The following is a 22,050-nucleotide window of genomic DNA, read 5'->3' as shown; positions in this document are numbered from 1 at the left end:
TCCCACTTCACCTAATGAAAAAAAGGAGAAGGATGCACTTCATTCTTAGAATTTACGCAGGAATAGGAAAGGGAAAATCTAGGAGAAAAGCTTACAAAGACTGTAAATGCCTTCAAGAAGGTGAAAGACACTAGTATTTTGTTTACTGTTAGCAGGCTTTTCGGGCAGCATTTTGCCAATATAGCCCTATGTGAGTAGGGGAAAGGGAATTGTGGTTGGACAACAGAGCTCTGGGAAAGGCAGTGATTGAGCAGTTGAACTCCATCAATTTGGTGGGTAAGGACCCCAGAGTATTCAAAGGATCAAATGGAATGTGACTGAAGAGTTATCTTGCTGATCTTACCCAGGAGGACGGTCCCCTAGGCAAGGGGACACCAAACACAAAGAGACATGGGATAAGGATTTGGTGATGAGAACTGGGCAGACCTGGAGTTTAATCCCTATGTCATGGTAAGGCCCTCTGAAATTCTCTCTATGCCCTTGAGAGACTCAGCATTTAGATTCTGATCCCTAGAGTCCCTTAGTGGCCAGTCTGTGTAAGCCAGGTTAGTAGCTATAGCCGTCAGGCACATGATTACACCATGAATGGTGAAGTAAAAAGATGTCCTTTCTTTGCTTTCTTCCTCTAATCCCAATCCCAGAGGCGCAAAACCTAGAAAAAAAGAAGGTAGCTGTGGAGCTTTCATTTAGGTATATGATTGGTGTTTTGAAATTTTAATAACAAAAAAGACCAGAAAGTTTCTTATCTTCCCAAGATATTTCTAGGGAATAGGAACAGGAAATAGGAAAAGTATATTCCATACAGTATAAGCAAATTTTAAAAATTTTTTTTTTACCCTGCTGAATTGAGACTTGCCAATAATCAGATACACAAATAAGGAGGGTAGTCCTGGGCGCTGTGTGGTATGAAAAAAATATAGGAAGAAAATGAAAGAGAAATTAATGGGAAGGAGACTACAAGCTGCTTTGCCTCGGGTAGGCAGGGAAGACCTATTTCATTCAATGAAATTTTACTGAGTTTTCCTATGTTCTAGTCATTATTCTGGGCTCTGAGGATACATAGTAAACAAAGAAGATGAAAAATACAGTCATTAGAAATCTTTGAAGGTGTGAGACAGGAATAATATGGAGGCAGTCAAGCAAAGATATGAAGCAAAAAAAGGAGAAAAAATTAGAACAAAGTTCCTAAGAAAGGAGTAAGCTTAGTATGTTGGAGTTTTGGGGAAAAATTCAGTGGCTGCAACCTAATGACAGGAGAGAGTAGGAGAGGGTTGAGGGGTCAGGCCAGGTGAGCTGAGCATGTGGACAGGTCAGAACTTCAGAGAGCATACTAACAAGTGGTGATTTTATTCTGGTGCAGTGAAAAACCTACTGGAGATTGTAAGTAGGAGAAATACATGATCTAATTTATAGTTTAAAAAGTTGCAGCCGGGCGCAGTAGCTCAAGCCTGTAATCCCAGCACTTTGGGAGGCCGAGACGGGTGGATCACGAGGTCAGGAGATCGAGACCATCCTGGCTAACACAGTGAAACCCCGGCTCTATTAAAAAAAATACAAAAACTAGCCGGGCGAGGTGGTGGGCGCCTGTAGTCCCAGCTACTCGGGAGGCTGAGGCAGGAGAATGGCGTAAACCCGGGAGGCGGAGCTTGCAGTGAGCTGAGATCCAGCCACTGCACTCCAGCCTGGGCGACTGAGCGAGACTCCGTCTCAAAAAAAAAAAAAAAAAAAAAAATTGCTCTGTGAAGGAGGGAATATAAAAAACAGGAAGAGAGACACAGAGACAAGCTGTGGGTCTGTTACTATATTCCATGCCATCTCGTCCATTCTTTTTAGTATGAATAAATGCTGCTGATCACCTTTTAGTGATTTCGTTTTAAAATTTCAGAATATTCAGAGATGTGGATACTTTAATCTGAGGACATTAAAATATTCAGTATTTTTATGCTTTGGTAGGCCTAGAAAAAGTTTAATAGACTTAGGTAAGACTTACATTAAACTGATTACTTTTGATTTAAAGGTAATAGCGTTCAGCTGAGAATGGAAATAATTTTCACCTGGTTGGCAATATTTGAAATCATTTCTCAACTTCAGTTTTATCCAGCTGAATAATAAAGGTCTACAATTTCCTTTATTTGCTTTTGTCAGAGCAAATTATGTTACCAATAACACCACCTACAAGAGAGAAGAGCCGTGAGAAGGGTCAAGAATAATCTATGAGTAACTTTAGTGGAGGCTGATATAACATATTCTCTAATATATGATGCTCTGATAGCATTTGACAAGACCATTTGGAAGAGACCCAGATGGAGACAACAATTCTAGTTAATATGCTCCATTGAGTGATGTTCATCAGCTGATTATGTGAACTCAGGCTGAACTCTAGTCATAAAATTGGGAAAGAAGGCAGTTTGAGAAATTGTATATTCTTCACTGTGAAATGATTGACCTGAGCATGAAATCAATTCTAAGAATAACTCTAAGGGGCAGATAAGTTCAGGACCAAGCTTATAAAAATGAGAACCACTCAACATATCTCCAGTTTTATTCCTAAACCTATCTGTGCTGAAGAACTTTTTGGATGCTTCCCACAGGACTGAAATTCTTGACTCTAATTTGGACAATGATAGTCTCTGTAATCCACAATTGAATGGTCACTGGAACATGTTAGACATAGAACATAGTCAAAGGACTCATAGATTAGGATAACTATTTATGTCAATTATAAGTAAAACCCCATGCAGACTAATGTAACTCTGTTAGGGGGATGTGTACTAGCAACTGTCTTGTCACTATGTGTGTGTGTGTGTGTGTGTGTGTATGTGTGTATGACTATATGTATATATGTAAATATATAACTATATATATGTGTATATATATTTAATTTTGAAAAAGTTAATGGCTTTTGTTGTCTCTTTAAAAATGTAATATAGTTTTGTTACAGAAAATTAAGAAGCTAGAAAAAAAGTATGAAGAAAAAGACAAAAATTAGCTGTAATCCCACCAAGTGAAATTAAGCTCTATAAATATCCTGGCATCTCCCCCATCCCACAGCCCTCTCACCCGCAGAAAGAACTTTTAATGTAGAACTGTCTGTAATCTTTAAAATATGCAACAAACACCATTCCTTGTCATCAGACCTACCAGATTGTATCATGGTGTGACTGTAATGTCTGAGATTTCTGAAATACTTTAGAATTTATACATTCAAAGCAGTCACCTTGAGAGGTAATAACATTCATTTATTCAAATGCAGATGCTGAACATAGCAGATTTGTGACAATCTTCTTAATGCTCACTTAGGGGAGGCATACAGCATATGGCCAAGGCCTGCTGTACTCCCTGCTTTTAGGATGGGAGAAAACAGACCTCAGACACTCCTCCTTCTGACTCCAAGGGTAAGGCAGTCAGAATGTGTCTGGTGTGTACCAGAAGAGGAAACGTGCTGCACGTTGGGGTCGCAGGTCCTTTGGTTTTACCTGTCCTTTCTGAGGCGTGGGCATCCTGCAGTCCCTCAGAGATTTCTGACCCAGCCATCTCAGTAGGATCTGCTGTGTCCTGGAGGTTATGAGTGCTCTCCGGAGTTCATTTGAAAGTCAGGCCCTTCTCTATGTGCTCCTACCCCTGTGCCTGTCATTCTCTTTACTGTTGAGGAGGGACCTTAACTCCTGGCAGGTGAACTATAGTTAAGATCAGTGGATATTAAAGTAAAACCTGTCAAAAATCTGGTTTTTGACAAAGATTTGAATAGAACTTGGTCCTTGCCATCAAGGATCTCACAGTATGATAAACTTGTCTTTGTTTTGTAAATTACAGTGCAGTTTCAGCAGTCAGGCACTTTGGGTACTTGACTGAATCTTGTTCTTTTCCAATATATTTCACACAAGACTTCATGTTATCCTGGACAACCACCTAATGAGAGTCCAGGCTGAAGTCTTCATTCCCCTTCCACATGTTCTCTGCTGTTGGCTTTGTTCAGACCCTTCTTTCTTCTCATCTATCCTACTGTAATGGGCTTTCCATTTTAAACATAGCTTGAAATAACAAATCATGACTATAATACATGCAAATGGTTTGTATTTAATTTTATTTTTATTCAGAAGTAGAGAATGCAGTAATAGTGAGGCAGGAGAATAGGGAATTATGATACCCAAGGGTTGGGGCATAAGCAAAGGAATAGCAGGTGCAGTCAGTTTGCATAAGCAAGAAAACAGCAGGTGCAGTAAGTTCTAGGCAAGACTGGGCAGCATGCAGGCCACATCCTCATTCCTGTGATAAAAACACAGAAGTTTCCACTTCAGCCTCTGCTTGACCATGAGCTAAGCCTCCACTTCAGCCTTTGATTGGTTGCAGGCCAATCCTTCATAGGGTGTAGCCAATTGGAGGCTTCCAAAGGGTACCGAGGGGGCGTTGCCAGGTTCTTTTGGCTTCATAAAAACCCTAATTGGGGCCAAGCGCAGTGGCTCACACCTGTAATCCCAGCATTCTGGGAGGCTGAGGCAGGTGGATCACTTGAGGTTGGGAGTTTGAGACCAGCCTGGCCAACATGGCGAAACTCCGTCTCTATTAAAAATACAACAAACAAACAAACAAAAATTAGCTGGGCGTGGTGGTGGGCGCCTGTAATCCTAGCTACTTGCGAGACTGAGACAGGAGAGTTGCTTGAACCCCAGAGGCAGAGGTTGCAGTGAGCAGAGATCATGCCATTGCACTCCAGCCTGGGTGAGAGAGTAAGACTTTTTCTCAAAAAAAAAAAAAAAAAAATTCCCCAAAACCAGAAAACCCCAATTGGAGAGGCTTTGAACCCCTTGCTTAAGCCCGCTCCCAGTCTGTGAATGGTCTTTAATACATCTGTGCTTTCCTTATTGCATTCTTCTGTTGCTTTGTCTTTCATTGCTTTGTGTTCTTTTGTTACTTTGTGCATTTTGTTCAATTCTTTGTTCAACACACCAAGAACCTGGACAACTCTATTGGGTAACAGTGGTTACCAGAGGCTGGTGGGGTAGGGTAGATGGGGAAAGGAAGTTTGTAAATATTTGTAAAATCAAAGTTATAAGCAATTATAATAAAATTATTAACGAACATTAATTAATCACTAACAGTGCACCAAGTAGCATTCTAAATGATTGGTATTAACTCAGTCCTCACTATTGCTCTTTCAGAAGGTACGAGTGTTACCGTCAGTACATTTTACACATAAGAAAAGTCCCAGAGAGATTAATTAACTTGTCCAAGACCTTACAACTAGTAAGTGGCAGAACTTGGATCACACCCATGTACTCTGGCATAAAAACTATGCTTTTAACCACTATGACATTCTGCACCAATTTTCTCTTCCAACCTCTCCCCACTGTTCATCTTCTGCCCTAGAAGCTGACACTCACACAGGCGGTCTTGGTGTTTTCCACGTAGCTCGTTCAATCTTGGGGAGGAACCTTATTGTACAAATCATCTTTCTGCCCCTTTCTACTTCGTCAGTCAGAATTCTTTCTTTTGCTTTCAGTTTTCCAAATATTTATTAAAATTACTCATCTGTTGTCATTTTCCCTTCTGTTCATTTCATTTTGTTTTTATAATTTAGATGGAGTCTTAGAAAAGAGAGAATATAAACTCACATGATCATTTTGCCATCTTGATCTAAAAGGGAGATACTCCAGATGTAGAGGAGTATGATTTGCCCTAGAGTCCATCAGGTGTGGCTTGTGACCTGACCTGAGCCTGCTTTCCCAACCTTGGCTCCTACTTTTGAGCCCCATATGTTTTAATGTATGTTTCTAGTGTACGCTTCACATTTCCCTGGGTCTGAGTGCCTCCCTCTAATCTCTAACCCTTTAAGTCCTCCCGAAGCCCGTAGCTGAATATGATCTCTCTTCCTCAGCTCAACTGCTAGAGGACTGGGTGGTACCTAACCAGTGATGTGTATCATGTTTTCTTTTTTATTATAACAATTTATTTATTTAGTTTTTGAGACATGGTCTCACTGGGTGGTCCAGGCTGGAGTTCAGTGGTGTAATCTCACCTCACTGCAATCTCCACTTCCCCAGCTCAGATGGTCTTTCCCACCTCAGCCTCCCACATAGCTGGGACTACCGGCATATGCCACCACGCCTTGCTAATTTTTGTATTTGTAGTAGAGATGGGGTTTTGCCATGTTGCCCAGACTGGTCTCGAACTCCTCGGCTCAATCGATCCTCCTGCCTCGGCTCCCTAAGATGCTTCTTATGAGTATTAGCAGATTCTTTTGCAGTGGAAAAAGAACATGCAGTTTGAAATCAGGTGCCGTAACAAAACCCTGACATATATGGCATTAAGTTAGTATTTGGGTGTCAGGAGATAAAGAATTAGATAATAAATGCTAGAAAGCAGCATATTTATGCTATGCTGAGGTAAGCTATTTAGTAAGTTTTGTTACAATAACTAAAAAAGTACTATCTTCTGCATCTGTAGTTTAGGAGAGCTTAGAAAGAGCCCACATTTTATTGTTTGTTGACTGTTACTGCTTTTAGCAATATTGTAAGAAAAAATAAGTTAAGGAAGGTGTTGGCTGATTTTCCAGAAGAAATTAAAGATTTCAAAGTGTTAGAAAAATTAAAGATTTCAAAGTGTTAGAAAAGCCAGATACTTCCACTCCTAAAACTGTAGGAGATAAGACTGAAAAAGGCTTAGAGGCAAAATACATATCAATACTTCTCATTAACCAAAGGAACTCAGCCCTGTGGCTAAGATCACAAGAATATGGCTTTCATCTTCGTCCATTATTTCACATGCATCAAAGAAGCTGCCATTAAGTTAAAGGCAAGTGCTCAGAAAAATAAAGAGATTTAAAACTATGTCTCTGAAATAATTTTGGGTGTAGTCAGGCAAATGGAGCTCAGTGAAATTGATTAGAAATCAGCAAATTGATTAGAAATCACAGATTTCTAAGGGAAGAGTATTGCCAAAGTAACCATGAGACTGGCTTGAAAAGCCTTTGCCTATTTCCTCTCTAAAACAAACCTAGCATCATAAGACAACGTGTTGTGAAATCTGAACAGCTTGCAGTGAGCACACACTTCCTAACACTCACTTAAATGTGGCCATAGGATTAAATGACCAAGGAAGAAACTTTCAAAGTGCACAGACAAGAGCCATGGTGAACAATGACATTTCTTCTACTTCCCAGGAAGGAGTCTTCACAATGTTTGCCCAGTAGATTCTCTCATTGCTATGGACGTATGACTGATGTGGGTTTCACATTAATCTCTCTTTTGAATGGTAATTTTTATTGCCCTTATCTTAACCCAGCTCTACCAATGTGTTTTGGGTATGGTAGTGGGCAGATTACTTTACTTTTCTTAGTTTATTGGTTGTCTGGCCATGGGAAACTGCATTTCAACCTAGTGAGAAAACAGTACATCCCCCAAAATTCTTGGCTTTGGGCTACATGCTATCAGTTTAGATCCATAAATGATGATATAAAGGATAATCACTTTTCCCACAGGCCTAGTGTACTATTCCTGTACGATTACCTGAGAAAGAAATTAACTTCTTGTGTGTAAGCAAAATTATAGTTTGGGTCTTACATTGTCCTAGTTAATACTATATACAATCAGCTGGGATAAAGTAATAATAGTCTCAGGTTGTGAAAATACTCAAACTCAAATGGGTAGCAGCAAATACGCTGGGTAGATGTGGAATAGGGAGCAAATCAAGGCTTGAGGATACAGCAAAGTATCTGCTTACAAGAACAGGGCTAGCCAAATGACCAGAAACCAGACAGAAGAGTTAGGTTTCAAGTCCAGTTTTCAACCCTGGTAGAGGAATTGTGGGAAAAGTCATTCCTAGAAATACAAAAATCAACATTGATCACTTTGCTTCAAGAAACTTCAAAGTATCAAGAAAACTATTTTTACTTCCCTGTCTGCAGAATCCTTGAGAAAAAACTCTAGGTCTGTCCTAGTTTTGCTTTCAAAAGGAGTAAACTGGTCTATGTAATAGTCACTTTGGTGGACTCTATTCTAGACACAGTGAAGGATTGAGATGTGAAGGTGCTCTGTCACTGCCTCAGTCAAGGCTTTCACGGTACACTGTAAGAAAGAGAAGCATGAACAAACTGCATGATACTTGAAGTTGTGCTGTGTACCTGTATTTAACAAGAATAAGAGAAGAAAGCTGGGAACCTGGATCTTCCATATATTGGAAGTTTTGTAAAAACTTTGAGGTGAGTAAATAAAAACAAATTCTTAAAGGTTTTTCAAAACAACAATTGATTACATGGTTATCATGTTTTAAAGGATTCTGTTTGGCTTTAGAAGTGAAGAGCTATATGTGTCAGAGAATGTGGGCAACTTATAGGTCCTATATCTTTTGCTCAGATGGTCCCAGTGAGAGATGAGGGCTTCATTTGCTTTTCTTTCAGGTTTTCTTTGTAAGTTGTATTAATCCATTCTCACGCTGCTATAAAGAACTGCCTGAGACTGGGTAGTTTATAAAGGAAATAGGTTTAATTGACTTACTGTTCCCCATGGCTGGGGAGGCTTCAGAAAAATTACAATCATGGCTGAAGTCACCTCTTCACAGGGTGACCGGGGAATGAGTGCCAAGTGAAGGGAGAAGCCACTTATAAAATCATCAGATCTTGTGAGAACTCACTCACTATTATGAGAACAGCATTAGCAGCATGAGGGTAACCACCTTCATGACTAAATTACCTCTCACAGGGTCCCTTCCATGACATATGGGGATTATGGGAACTACAATTCAAGATGAGATTTAAGTGAGGACATAGCCAAACCACATCATAAGCCCTGGTGGGAACCGTGATCATCGCTATATAGGATGACTACTACAGTTCTAGAAGTAAACTCTTTCCTAGAGCAGACTTATTTTGAGGGAGAAACAACAGAGGCACAATTTTCTGCCTTCTGTTGCTAGGAGTATACTCTCTTGTTGCTTCCTTAGGTGCTAAAATGCAGAAGTAGCCCGATTTTTCAAACTAGGATTTGAATGATGAATTAAAATGTATTAACCTAATGAAGGATTATATACACACTTGCTCCTAATATTATGTCAAACTGATATATTTGACATACATATATGTCTGTTTTATTTTATTTAATTAATTAATTTATTTACTTTGAGTTCCAGGATACATGTGCAGAATGTGCTGATTTGTTACATGGGTATACATGTGCCATAGTGGTTTGCTGCCCCTATCAACCTGTCATCTAGGTTTTAAGCCCTGTTTATATTTTTATTGAGGTAAAATATACGTGTATAATTTGCCATCTTTACCATTTTGCATATACACCTCAGTGGTAATAAATACAATTGTGTTCTTTATTTTGCCTTCATCATCCCCTCCCCACTCTCCTTCCCACCCTCTGGTGACTGCCTGTCTACCCAATCTACTTTCTTTCTTCATGAAGTCCACATGTTTAGCTCCCACATATGAATGAGAACATGTGATATTTGTCTTTCTAATATGTTTTAATATAAAAAAAGTTTTAGAAACACTTCACATTTAAAAAATGGAATCACATTCCTTCCAAGGCATACAAACTAAGTTATCTTATTGTTGAGTTAGGAAACAGATATTTCTGGCTTTCCTTCTCTTTGAAACATTTCTCCTTCAGCTTTCAAGGCTTATTTTTGCAGAATCACAGCACAGTTTAAGTACACCCCAAAAAACATGTTTCATGAGATATGAACATGGGGCAGTACCAAGATGTCTCTGGTCTTCAGTTTTGAAGTAGAGCTCTAACTTAGAAAAATATTCGACAGGAGCCAGAAATGTTAGTACTGCATTGTAAATCAGTACCACTAGTTCTTGAACAAAAACAAGAAAGAAACTACTGAGTGTTGAAGTTTTTCTTTTTGAGCTTTAAAATGTATGCACAACATAATTTTTTAGTTCAGAATAATCATACTATGTTTTCTATTTTTTCATTAAAAATTCTACACACATTTTCACTTGTAGACAAAGTGTACATGTACTTTTTAATTGGCTACATAATAGTCTGTTTTGTTAATATGCTAATATGTAAATTATGACGGACACATAGACATTACTAAGTTAGTGAACATTTGGGTTATTTTCTTTTTGCTATTCGTTGATGCAATTAATATGTAAAGTCAATTACAAAATAATAATTTACACTTTTTTGTAATTTTACTGGAGCACATTCTTCAAAATGGAAATACTGGGTCAAAAATATATAGGCAAATTTGTGAATTTTGGAATACATTGCTCTATTGTTTCTGAGTCAATTTACAGTTACTAATAATGTATAAGTCTTTTTTCCCATTATGCCTTATCTTAGTCATCAACAAATGCTTTTGCTACATTAATACTTCTATCTGTATAATGGTTGTGTTAAGTAAACAAGACTCATAGAATTCAATGAGAAATAATTTGAGTCATGTCTCCTGTGTCCTTTTAAATGTCTTCTGTAGAATTGGTCCTTGCACTGTTCCTCTGCCCAAACATTCTATTACTCTTCTGGTCACCATTAGGTAATACAAATGGCTCTCCAGATTGTAATCAAAATATCTATACCGATGCAGTAATCAACATTTCCCTTCTGATTTAAAATTAATGTTTATATTCCTTTTCTTCCCTGGATTCAGGAAAGGAATGACTTGGTCAACCTCTCACCAACCCCAAACTGGAGCATTTATTGTTTTTCTTCCATCTTGCTACTCAGTTTCTAAACCCTCTAGCATTGGAAAACAGGAAGGAAAAAACTAGGTAAAGGAGTAGGAAAGTTCTGACTAGACTAGTATTTCACAGTGGTCCCACATTTTATCTTGGCAGAGATTTACATTTGAACCTTTCTCTTGTATGTGCTCTTGTGGGTTCTTCAGAATTTTCCCATCACTTGGGACTTTTCATCTGCTATTCTCTTGGCTTGTATAAATCCATGTCTGTTTTAGTTGTTTGCCTGCATCTTTCTTCCGTCCCTCATGGGCAAAGTATCAGATGTCTGGCAACACTTCCACTTTCTTTCTCTTAAAAGCTATTGGCCCCTCTAGGAAGTCATTTCCAACATGACCAAAGATAACCCACAGGAACATTTTTTTTTCCAGTTGGTGTGTATACAGCCCACAAGAAACTCATTTTTCACTGCCTCTTAAAACTGTAGGAATGCTTGTCATCCCTAGTTTTCGAATCTCTCCTTAATACACTTTCAAGGCAGCACTGGGGCCATTTGTTTGCCCTTTAGATTTCTCAAGTGAGAGTCATAATTCTATGACATTCCAAGGACACATTCAAGTTCTCCCAAGACCCTCTAGAACTTTTGACAAAGTGAAGAGAGGAGAACCTCCTCACCTCTCCTCCTTAGGAGAGACATTGAAGACACACAAACAGCTCTCTTCTCTACACTCCCTTTCAGTCCCCAACTCCTTACACTTTTATACCTTTGCTGTTGGTGAGAGTTTTAGAATTGTGCAATCTTTAGACATTTCCTTTGTAAATTCTGTATTAAGTCTTATACGTCAACCTGGAATACAGTATTCGATATAAGGTGTCAGCCCAATCATCTAATTTAAGTTTCTGTTACTTTAGTTAAGACTTTCTATTATAAATGACAAAAAGCCTAATTTTAAAAAATCAGCTTAAGCAAAGAGGGGACTTATTGGCTCCTATAACTGAGAAAAGGTTGTGTCTGCTTAGGCACAGCTGGATGCACAGCTCTCCAGGACCTAGCTCACTTTCTCATTCTTCTTCCATTCCTCTCCCTCTCTCCTCCAGCTGTCCTTCATGTGCTGACTGTATGTTCAGATAGGGTATGTTGACGCATCCAGCCTAGTCTGCTTTCCGTCTTCCAAATGATCCCAGGTGGTCTATATCACTTCCCAGTGTTCAAATTTGAACCATAAGCATAATAAATTCCATAATCAGTCAGATGATGAGCACTCTCACCTTCCCTTTCCCATGATTCCCTGGCCTGGCTGTGATACCTGTGCCCAAGAATTTTACACCATTCTCACTCCAGGCTGACACTTTTGACATTTTAAGTGTAGATTTAAGAAGAAATATTATCAGACCTCTTAAGAATTAATTTCTTTTCATGGGTAAATAAGATATTAGGAAATAATAAATATATTTTTAAAAATGAATAATCACAACTCAGGGTACAAAACTATGACTGTATTTTTTCCATAATTGGATTTATTTTCTTTCTCTCTTTTTTTTTTTTTTTTGAGTCAGAGTCCTGTTCTGGCACACAGGCTGGAGTTCGTGGCACGATCTTGGCTTACGGCAACCTATGCCTCCCAGGTTCAAACTGATTCTTCTGCCTCAGCCTCCTGAGCAGCTAGGATTACAAGTGTGCGCCACCATGCCCAGCTAATTTTTGTTATTTTAGTAGAGATGGGGTTTCACCATGTTGGCCAGACTGGTCTGGAACTCAGATGATCTACCCACCTCAGCTTCCCAGAGTGCTGGGATTACAGGTATGAGCCACTGCGCCCAGCTGGATTTATTTTCTGTTTTGAGAACCTACCTGTTGTGTCTTTTGCAGACAAGTAATATAGGACCTTGGAGGTAAACGCATAAAACGTAACTGTGCTTATCCTTTTATTTTTCTTTCTCTTGTATTAATTATGGCTTAATACTAAGCTCCACAGCTATACACAAATTCAATATAAGCACTTTCACATTCTTTAAAGATAAACTAGGACTAATTCTGAAAAGCTGCTTATTTTCCCATACAAAAGCAGATTGTGTATATAATCATGTTGGAGTCATCTTTTGCTGTAATATTCCTCTTTCCATCAAAAAACATTTGTCCACTTCCTCCTTATGGGTTAATCTTGATTTAGTTTCTATGCAAAATTAAAAAAAATCCAAGGGCTTTAGTCTGAGAGAAACAGTTGTGGAGAATATCACTCTACACATTACATCAACATGTGAATAAACCAGACACTTTTCAGGTTTAAGAAGATATGGGAGAGAATTGCAAAAGTTGCACATGACTGACATGAGGATTATCTCTCACTACATGAGAGATGTAGTGCATTGTTTTCCTTTTGGATTGACATTAATAGTTTCTTCTTGTTTTTCATTTTTCTGTATAAATATGTATAAACATATAAATCTTGTGACATTTCCACAAGGCAGTTATTCTAATATTCATATTTCAGATAAAGAAATCAAAGTTATATGAATAAATAGTAAGAGTTCAAATCCTGGCTCCAAACCTGATTCTCTGTCCACGCCATGTCAGACTCAACTTTTAAGATGTCACTGTGTATCACGCCATTTTAAATATTAATAAAAGCTTCATGAAATAAGAAGCAAATTTTGTTAAGCCTCTGAGGAGTTACAAAAATGAATTAAAGTTCTTGCTCTTAATGAATCATAGTTAAGTAGAGTATGGAATTCAGATCATAGTAATGCTACAAAATATGTATAAGTGCTGTGAGGATTCAGAGGACATGTTTACATCTAGATGCTGAAAGTGGGTTAGCAGGTGGCAATGCACATGCCCCCTAAATACATCGGAGGGCATAAATGCATTAGAACTGGTTGACACAATAACAGGTCTATGCATCACGGTGGGATCAAATTATTTATTTATTTTTATTTAAATAACATTTGGCTTTTGGGAATTTCTTCTAAGAAGCTTGCTACATTTGATAGGACAAATGTTTAGAATAAACCAGAAGGCTATTCTTCAATCACTGTATATCAATATCACCAAAATACCCCTTTGTCCCTACTGTTCTTGGGCTCTCCATTCAGAGTTGTTTTCAGAATTAAATTTCTATTGCAAGAAAAGGTCATTCTTTCTTCACAATGACTCTCAGCCTTCTCCATTCATTTTGTCCCTCATTTAGACCTTTTGCTCACAACTACACAAGTGAACACCCAGGGCTGGAGAGTTAAATTCCATAATCAACATCACCAAACCTTCCCATCCCAGCCCCAGTTTCAAGAAATCCAACATGAGCCATCCATGGGGTCATGGTATCTTCACAGGAAAGATTTCTTTACTACAATATTTTGCTGATTTAATTATAAAAATACAAGGAAAATGGTCATTTCTTCCCTCACGAATACCAAATATAACTATGAAAAATTCATTGCTATGATTCGAATGTCACCTCTGGAAACTTTGTTGAGATTTAATTGCTATTGTAACAGTGTTGGGAGGGGCCTTTAAGGTCATGATTAGGTCATGAGGGCTCCATTCTCATAAATGGAATAATGCCTTATAGAGGGAATGGGCTTTTGATGAAAGGATGTGTTTGGTTTTGTTTCCTCTCTCTTCATCTTACGCTTTTGCTTGCCTTTCTGCTTTGTTATCATGCAGTAAGAAGGTCCTCATCAGATACAAGGCAGATGTCAATGCCATGCCCTTGGCCTTCCCAGCCTCCAGAACTAGGAAGAAAATAAATTTCTTTTCTTCTAAATTACCCAGTCTGTGGTATTCTGTTATAGTAGCAGAAAATTAACTAAGACATTCATATATAGAAGTACAGAGAAATTGCTTGGAAAAGTTCAAGGAGGTTAAAGCAATTTGTACTTTAATTATTCACTAAATTCTTCTGGTTAAGATGGCACATTCACTCTGATCTCTTCTTGTCTTTGACTTGTAAGTTACTTGAGCGAAAAGGTTAATCTCACCCTCTCTTGTTTCAACTTGTTGCTTTTATTAAAAATGTAAATTTAAAATTACCTTGGCATTTGGGTCATTAATTGGATTAAATTAACCTAATAATGCTCTGAAAATTACTTTAAAAACACGTGTATCAACAGAAATGTTCCCTTCTTAGTCTCGTTCTTTATTTTAAGTAGTCACTTTAGTACAAAAACACTTTCTGAGCATTCAAGTAGGTTAAAATTTAGATTTTTAAATTTATTAAAAGGTAAATTTCAGTTGCCAGGCCTGAAAGTATACAAAATACAAAAAACTTACTTTGTTATCACACAACAATAAAAAGTCATATAGATTTTTATTAGTTTGGAAATAAAGTATCACAGGAAGGTCTTTTTTGTTTTTTGTTTTTGCTTTTTAAGTTTCACTAAACTTAAAAAGTTTCAATGAACTTAAGAGTGACAGCTGTATAGTCACAATCCTTAGTCTCTATATCTAGAAATTTCCTGTAAATGGTTTAAAGAAATTTCCAAAGTTTTATTAATAAGAGAAACTGGGACTGGACAGATTAAAGAATTTAATTGAGAACACGTAGTAACCTATTAAAATATTCACCTGCATGTCCAGTTTGCACATTTTGTTGAATTTAGAGTTGAGTTTCTGTTGTAAAGAAAGGTCGTAAGTTCTTTTCCTTCTCAGGATACTCTACTTACACAAATAACTCTTTCAGTGGAATGCAAGCTTCAGTGAGTGCTCTGACAAAGTTCTACTGTTAGACAAATTATTTTAAATATGGCATTTATACATATGTAACATTTCATATTAATGGGAAAACCTTTTGCATTGATTTGTGCATTAAATGATAATGTGTGTGTTTGTGTGCATCTGTGTATGTGTGTGTGTATGGCATTTCTGAGCACAAGCTTTATTAGTGTGAACAAAATATAGTAATCATTCATGTAATATTATATCTTACCTGTTCAGCAATGAAGCAAATGAATGATAGGACTTTAGTGTCCCCTTAATTTGTTTAAAACAATGAAACCAGACTCAAAAGTTTACAATAGGAAGAAAACCTAAACTTCGTCTAGGTATTTCAAGCCTTTCATTTGACAGAACCATCATTATAATACAATAGAATAGATTAAGTTAGTATTAAACAAATGTGGATGAATTCAACTAAAGTTTTGGATCAGAATTCTCAATCAATTCTAAAAATTATGCTAACACACAAAAGCAAGCATTCAAGGAAACATTTGTTCTTTACCTTGAAATATTAATGAGCAGAGATTTTTTCCCCATCATTGAGTCATTGGAACTCATTATAATGAAAATTGCATTCTGAAATTGTACAACTTAGGCAGGTATATAATTTATTGGAGTGTCCAATCCACATGTGAATTTTTCACTTGACTGAAGTCTTACATCTTCTTTGTGTTCTTTCCACATTTGGTTTGGTGAACAGATTCTCATTGATCAGTTTCCTCTTGAAGGATTATAGTAAAAAAAAAAAATACAAGACCAAAATATGGGACATAGTTATGTTTAAGCACAATAGGAAATTAATGCACAGTATAAATTTTAGGATTCTACATTCTTGCAGAGTTGTCCTTGAGTGTAATTAGTAGGAAACGAAAGGACTTTCCTTACATATTAGCTCTATTGAAGTTTCGTGTAAAGAAAAATACAGAATTTCTTAGAATATCTATTCTAAAAGACTTAGGTAAAGAATAAATATAATTGCTCTGCTCCTAGTTTCTACAGAAATAAGAAACTAATAGCCAAACTTGTATAGAGGCAAAATGTAATGTGAAGCCAGTAAATGATAAGTTGAATCACATATGCATGTTAAAATTTAAGTTATGTTTCTAAGTCTGTCATGTCTTTTTTAATAACGACTTTTTTTTTTCTTTTTCCCCAAGGAGAAGTCTGCACAAAAGTTTATGGTCAAGTTCCTCTCTGGTTCTAGGGTGTGAAAGAAGGGCACTGGGCTAGTTTTCTCCAGTAACCCCGATGCTCCACTTTTCCTGGTTGGAAGGTTGAATTTATGTTGCTCCTAGCAAGTGCATGAAGGGGAGAGGGGAGCCCTTGCTCTTACAGAAGCAGAGCTTTTCCAGTCTTCTTCTATTTGGGCACCATGGGAACTGTGCATCTCAAACATCCTCCTGTGAGAAATAGGCTGGTGGAACACATATGGATGCCACAGTGGGCAGCTGACTCAGATTCGCTTATTCTCATTTTTCACCAATCACAGATCATGTGCACTTTTAGAAGGTTAAAACAATTTATACTTTAATTACTCCTTAACATCATTAGTTCTTGTTGAGATAGTACTGTCATTTTAACCTCTTATGCCTTTGGCTTATAAACTAATTTAGAGCCGATTCTATAAAAGTAGGACTAAAGCATTTGAAATAATCTTTAATAATGTGTTTTCCTATGTTTTCTGTGAGGTACAGGAAGATTTCATAACCTGTTTCACTAACATACTAAGACATTTCATAACTTCACTTGCACAAATGTGGGGAAATAAAGTGAGCCTAAAGTTTGGTTCTTCAGACTTTCCACTGTCATTACCCATATTTGAAACATGAACAGAGAATCAAAGCAGCAATCCTGCTAATGTGGAAATGCATACAATTCTTTAAGTAAACATACTCTGTCTTCCATGCCTGTATTGCTCAGACTGTCCTTCTGCTAAAACCCTGCCCTAGGTAATATTCATCTTTTTTTTTTTTTTTGAGACGGAGTTGCACTCTGTCTCCCAGGCTGGAGTGCAGTGGTGTGACCTCGGCTCACTGCAAGTTCTGCCTCCGGGGTTCACGCCATTCTCCTGCCTCTGCCTCCAGAGTAGCTGGGACTACAGGCACCCACCATCGCGCCAGGCTAATTTTTTGTATTTTTAGTAGAGACGGGGTTTCACTGTGTTAACCAGGATGGTCTCAATCTCTTGACCTTGCGATCTGCCTGCCTCGGCCTCCCAAAGTGCTGGGATTACAGGCATGAGCCACTGCGCCCGGCCTCATCTGTCTTTTAAGGCTAATCCCAGGTGATTTCATCTCCGGAAGCCTTTGATACCTGTCTCAATCTGTGGGACAAGTGGAGCTATTGCCTCCACTACTGTAGAACTTGTTCACTGCAATGACATTCTGTTTTTCCATTAGTCTCTCAGCTTCTAAAGGACGGAGACTCATATTGGTATGTCTAATGTGAGTGTGGTGCCTACCCCATTGTATGCATTTAGCAAATGTTTGTTGCACTTAACTGAATTAATCTACAAGGATATCTTTTAAGTTTATTTTTTTTAATTTTTTTATTATTATACTTTAAGTTCTAGGGTACATGTGCACAATGTGCAGGTTTGTTACATATGTATACTTGTGCCATGTTGGTGTGTTGCACCCATCAACTCGTCAGCACCCATCAACTCGTTATTTACATCAGGTGTAACTCCCAATGCCATCCCTCTCCCTTCCCCCCTCCCCATAATAGACCCCAGTGTGTGATGTTCCCCTTCCCGAGTCCAAGGGATCTCATTGTTCAATTCCCACCTATGAGTGACAACATGCGGTGTTTGGTTTTCTGTTCTAACTACAAGGATATCTTAATGCACTGTGGTGTATTAAATTGTCCCCAACATTTGAGATGCTCAAGATTGTGTGGAAAAAAAAATGGCAGGGGAAACACTAAACACTAAATTTGTCACTAGAATAAATAAGTAGCAAAAAGTGTATATAAATTTAAGTTTAAAAAATAGGCTTTAGGTTGTAATTGCTACATTTAAAAAAACGCATCAAGACTTTTTTTGTGGAACAGACAGAGTGCAGATAAAATGTATATTTTATAGATACTTGTTCCAGCTGCCAGTCCAATAACAAGATAACCTTAGTAAATGAAGTGAATCTGGTATATGACTCAAAAACTTTTGTTGTTTCAAGTACCTGCAGATTGGATTTTATTAATCCTTTTATCTGAGAATCATATCTATGCCATTCATTTCCACATAGCAAGAACTTCTTAGGATTATAAACTTATGTAACAATTATTGTTAAGCTTTAAGAATTCACATGATAATGTGATGTGGCAAATCCTGCATATAACCTGTGTAGCTGTGATGGATCTTTAAAACTCTGTGTTCTGTGACCCTTTAAAGTCTAGAAAACCTAGAGTGGTCCAGGGTTAAAATTGAAATCCAGAAGCATACAGGACCTCTGATCTGTCATGAATTTTGAAAATTATGGGAGAAAACCAACTGATTTTGTAGAAGGCAGAATGAAATCTCTTTTGCTTAAGGAATAAAGCTCATTACAGAGACTTGTTCTTGGTGACTATCTCCCAAAATAGATGTCATTTGGATTTATGCTTCTGGCAAAGTTTAATAGGAACTGTATACTTTCTGTACATAGTTAATGCCAGGGGCCATAGTGAATTAAGCAAATGCAATTGGCTAGGTATTTAGCCAATAGTGGAGGTAGCAGCCACTACTCAGCTCTTAGGAATTGCTCTCATGATGGTATGAAGGCTCTCAGCATTTTAGGAGTTTACATTTTTCCCCAAAGGAATAGTAATACCTGATTTTTAAAATGTAACAATTTCAGGAGGGAGGTTCCAAGATGGCTGAATAGGAACAGCTCCAGTCTGCAGCTCCCAGCCTGAGTGATGCAGAAAATGGGTGATTTCTGCATTTCCAGCTGAGGTACCAGGTTCATCTCACTGGGGCTTGTAGGGCAGTGGGTGCAGCCCATGGAGCAGGGCGGGCATCCCCTCACCTGGGAAGCACAAGGGGTAAGGGAATTCCCTTTCCTAGCCAAGGGAAGCCATGACAGACGGTACCTGGAAAATCGGGACACTCCCACCCTAATACTGTGCTTTTCCAATGGTCTTAGCAAATGGCATACCAGGAGATTATATCCCGCGCCTGGCTCCGAGGGTCCCACACCCATGGAGCATTGCTCACTACTAGCACAGCAGTCTGAGATCCAACTGCAAGGCAGCAGCAAGGCAGAGGGAGGGGCGTCCACTATTGCTGAGGCTTGAGTAGGTAAAGCAGCTGGGAAACTTGAACTGGGTGGAGCCCACCACAGCTCAAGGAGGCCTGCCTGCCTCTGTAGACTCCACCTCTGGGGGCAGGGCATAGCTGAACAAAAGGCAGCAGAAACTTCTGCAGACTTAAAAGTCCCTGTCTGACAGCTTTGAAGAGAGTAGTGGTTCTCCTAGCATGGAGTTTGAGATCTAAGAACAGACAAACTGCCTCCTTAAGTGGGTCCCTGACCCCCGAGTAGCCTAACTGGGAGACACCTCCCAGTAGGGGGCGACCGACACCTCATACAACTGGGTGCACCTCTGAGACAAAGCTTCCAGAGGAAGAATCAGGCAGCAACATTTGCTATTCTGCAATATTTGTTGTTCTGCAGTCTCTGCTGGTGATACCCATGCAAACAGGGTCTGCAAACTCCAACAGACCTGCAGCTGAAGGTCCTGACTGGTAGAAGGAAAACTAACAAACAGAAAGGACATCCACACCAAAACACCATCATCAAAGACCAAAGGTAGATAAAACCACAAAGATGGGGAGAAACCAGAGCAGAAAAGCTGAAAATTCTAAAAATCAGAGTACCTCTTCTCCTCCAAAGGAATGCAGCTCCTCGCCAGCAATGGAAGAAAGCTGGATGGAGAATGACTTTGATGAGTTGAGAGAAGAAGGCTTCAGATGATTAGTAATAACAAACTTCACTGAGCTAAAGGAAGATGTTTGAACCCATCACAAAGAAGCTAAAAACCTTGAAAAAAGATTAGACAAATGGCTAACTAGAATAAACAGTGTAGAGAAGACCTTACATGATCTGATGGAGCTGCAAACCATGGCACGAGAACTACGTGATGCATGCACAAGCTTCAGTAGCCGATTTGATCAAGTGGAAGAAAGGGTATCAGTGATTGAAGATCAAATGAATAAAAACAAGTGAGAAGAGAAGTTTAGTGGAAAAGGAGTAAAAAGAAATGAACAAATCCTCCAAGAAATAGGGGACTATGTGAAAAGACCAAATCTACGCCTGATTGGTGTACCTGAAAGTGACGGGGAGAATGGAACTAAGTTGGAAAGCACTCTTCAGGATATTATCCAGGAGAACTTCCCTAACCTAGCAAGGCAGGCCAACATTCAAGTTCAGGAAATACAGAGGACACCACAAAGATACTCCTTGAGAAGAGCAACTCTGAGACACATAATTGTCAGATTCATCCAAGTTGAAAAGAAGAAAAAAATGTTAAGAGGAGCCAGAGAGAAAGGTCGGGTTACCCACAAAGGGAAGCCCATCAGACTAACAGCAGATCTCTAGGCAGAAACTCTACAAACCAGAAGAGAGTGGGGGCCAATATTCAACATACTTAAAGAAAATAATTTTCAAATCAGAATTTTATATCCAGCCAAACAAAGCTTCATAAGTGAAGGAGAAATAAAATCCTTTACAGATAAGCAAATGCTGAGAGATTTTGTCACCACCAGGCCTGCCTTACAAGAGCTCCTGAAGGAAGCACTAAACATGGAAAGGAACAACCGGTACCAGCCACTGCAAAAACATGTGAAATTCAAAAGACCATCAATGCTAGGAAGAAACTGCATCAAGTAACAAGCAAAATAATGAGCTAACATCATAATGACAGGATCAAATTCAAACATAACAATATTAACCTTAACTGTAAATGGGCTAAATACTCCAATTAAAAGACTCAGACTGGCAAATTGGATAATGAGTCAAGACCCATCAGTGTGCTGTATTCAGGAGACCCATCTCATGTGCAGAGACACACATAGGCTCAAAATAAAGGGATGGAGGAAGATCTACCAAGCAAATGGAAAACAAAAAGTAGGGGTTGCAGTCCTAGTCTCTGATAAAACAGACTTTAAACCAACAAAGATCAAAAGAGACAAAGAAGGCCATTACCTAATAGTAAAGGGATCAATTCAACAAGAAGAGCTAACTATTCTAAATATATATGCACCTAATACAGGAGCACCCAGATTCATAAAGCAAGTCCTTAGAGACCTCCAAAGAGATTTAGACTCCCACACAATAATAATGGGAGACTATAACACCCCACTGTCAACATTAGACAGATCAACGAGACAGAAAGTTAACAAAGATATCCAGGAATTGAGCTCAACTCTGTACCAAGTGGACCTAATAGATGTCTACAGAACTCTCCACTGCAAATCAACAGAATATACATTCTTCTCAGCACCACATTGCACTTATTCCAAAATTGACCACATAGTTGGAAGTGAAGCACTCTTCAGCAAATGTAAAAGAACAGAGATTATAACAAACTGTCTCTCAGATCACGGTGCAATCAAACTAGAACTCAGGATTAAGAAACTCACTCAAAACTGCTCAACTACATGGAAACTGAACAACCTGCTCCTGAATGACTACTGGGTACATAATGAAATGAAGGCAGAAATAAAGAT

The 22,050-nt window shown here is 38.5% G+C and overlaps 1 protein-coding gene across 8 annotated transcripts in view; it reads right to left on the bottom strand.

Moving 5' to 3' along the window:
* Window positions 1–13,941: 13,941 nt before the first annotated feature.
* GYPA (glycophorin A (MNS blood group)) overlaps window positions 13,942–22,050 on the bottom strand; it is a 41,454-nt gene continuing 33,345 nt past the window's right edge. For 7 of the 8 annotated variants that reach the window (XM_011957114.1, XM_011957122.1, XM_011957137.1 and 4 more), the window contains one exon: window positions 14,819–16,068. In XM_011957114.1, coding sequence (XP_011812504.1) covers window positions 15,988–16,068 — 81 coding nt within the window. In that variant the 3' untranslated portion in view covers window positions 14,819–15,987. Of the gene's footprint in view, window positions 16,069–22,050 lie in introns of all 8 variants that reach the window. The other variant, XM_011957101.1, reaches the window with a different exon arrangement.

This window comes from Colobus angolensis, unplaced genomic scaffold (genome assembly GCF_000951035.1).
Source record: "Colobus angolensis palliatus isolate OR3802 unplaced genomic scaffold, Cang.pa_1.0 Scaffold111, whole genome shotgun sequence".
Classification (NCBI taxonomy): Eukaryota; Metazoa; Chordata; class Mammalia; order Primates; family Cercopithecidae; genus Colobus; species Colobus angolensis.
The sequence above is the reverse complement of the archived record's forward strand: the minus strand, read 5'-3'. Positions and strand labels throughout refer to the sequence as shown.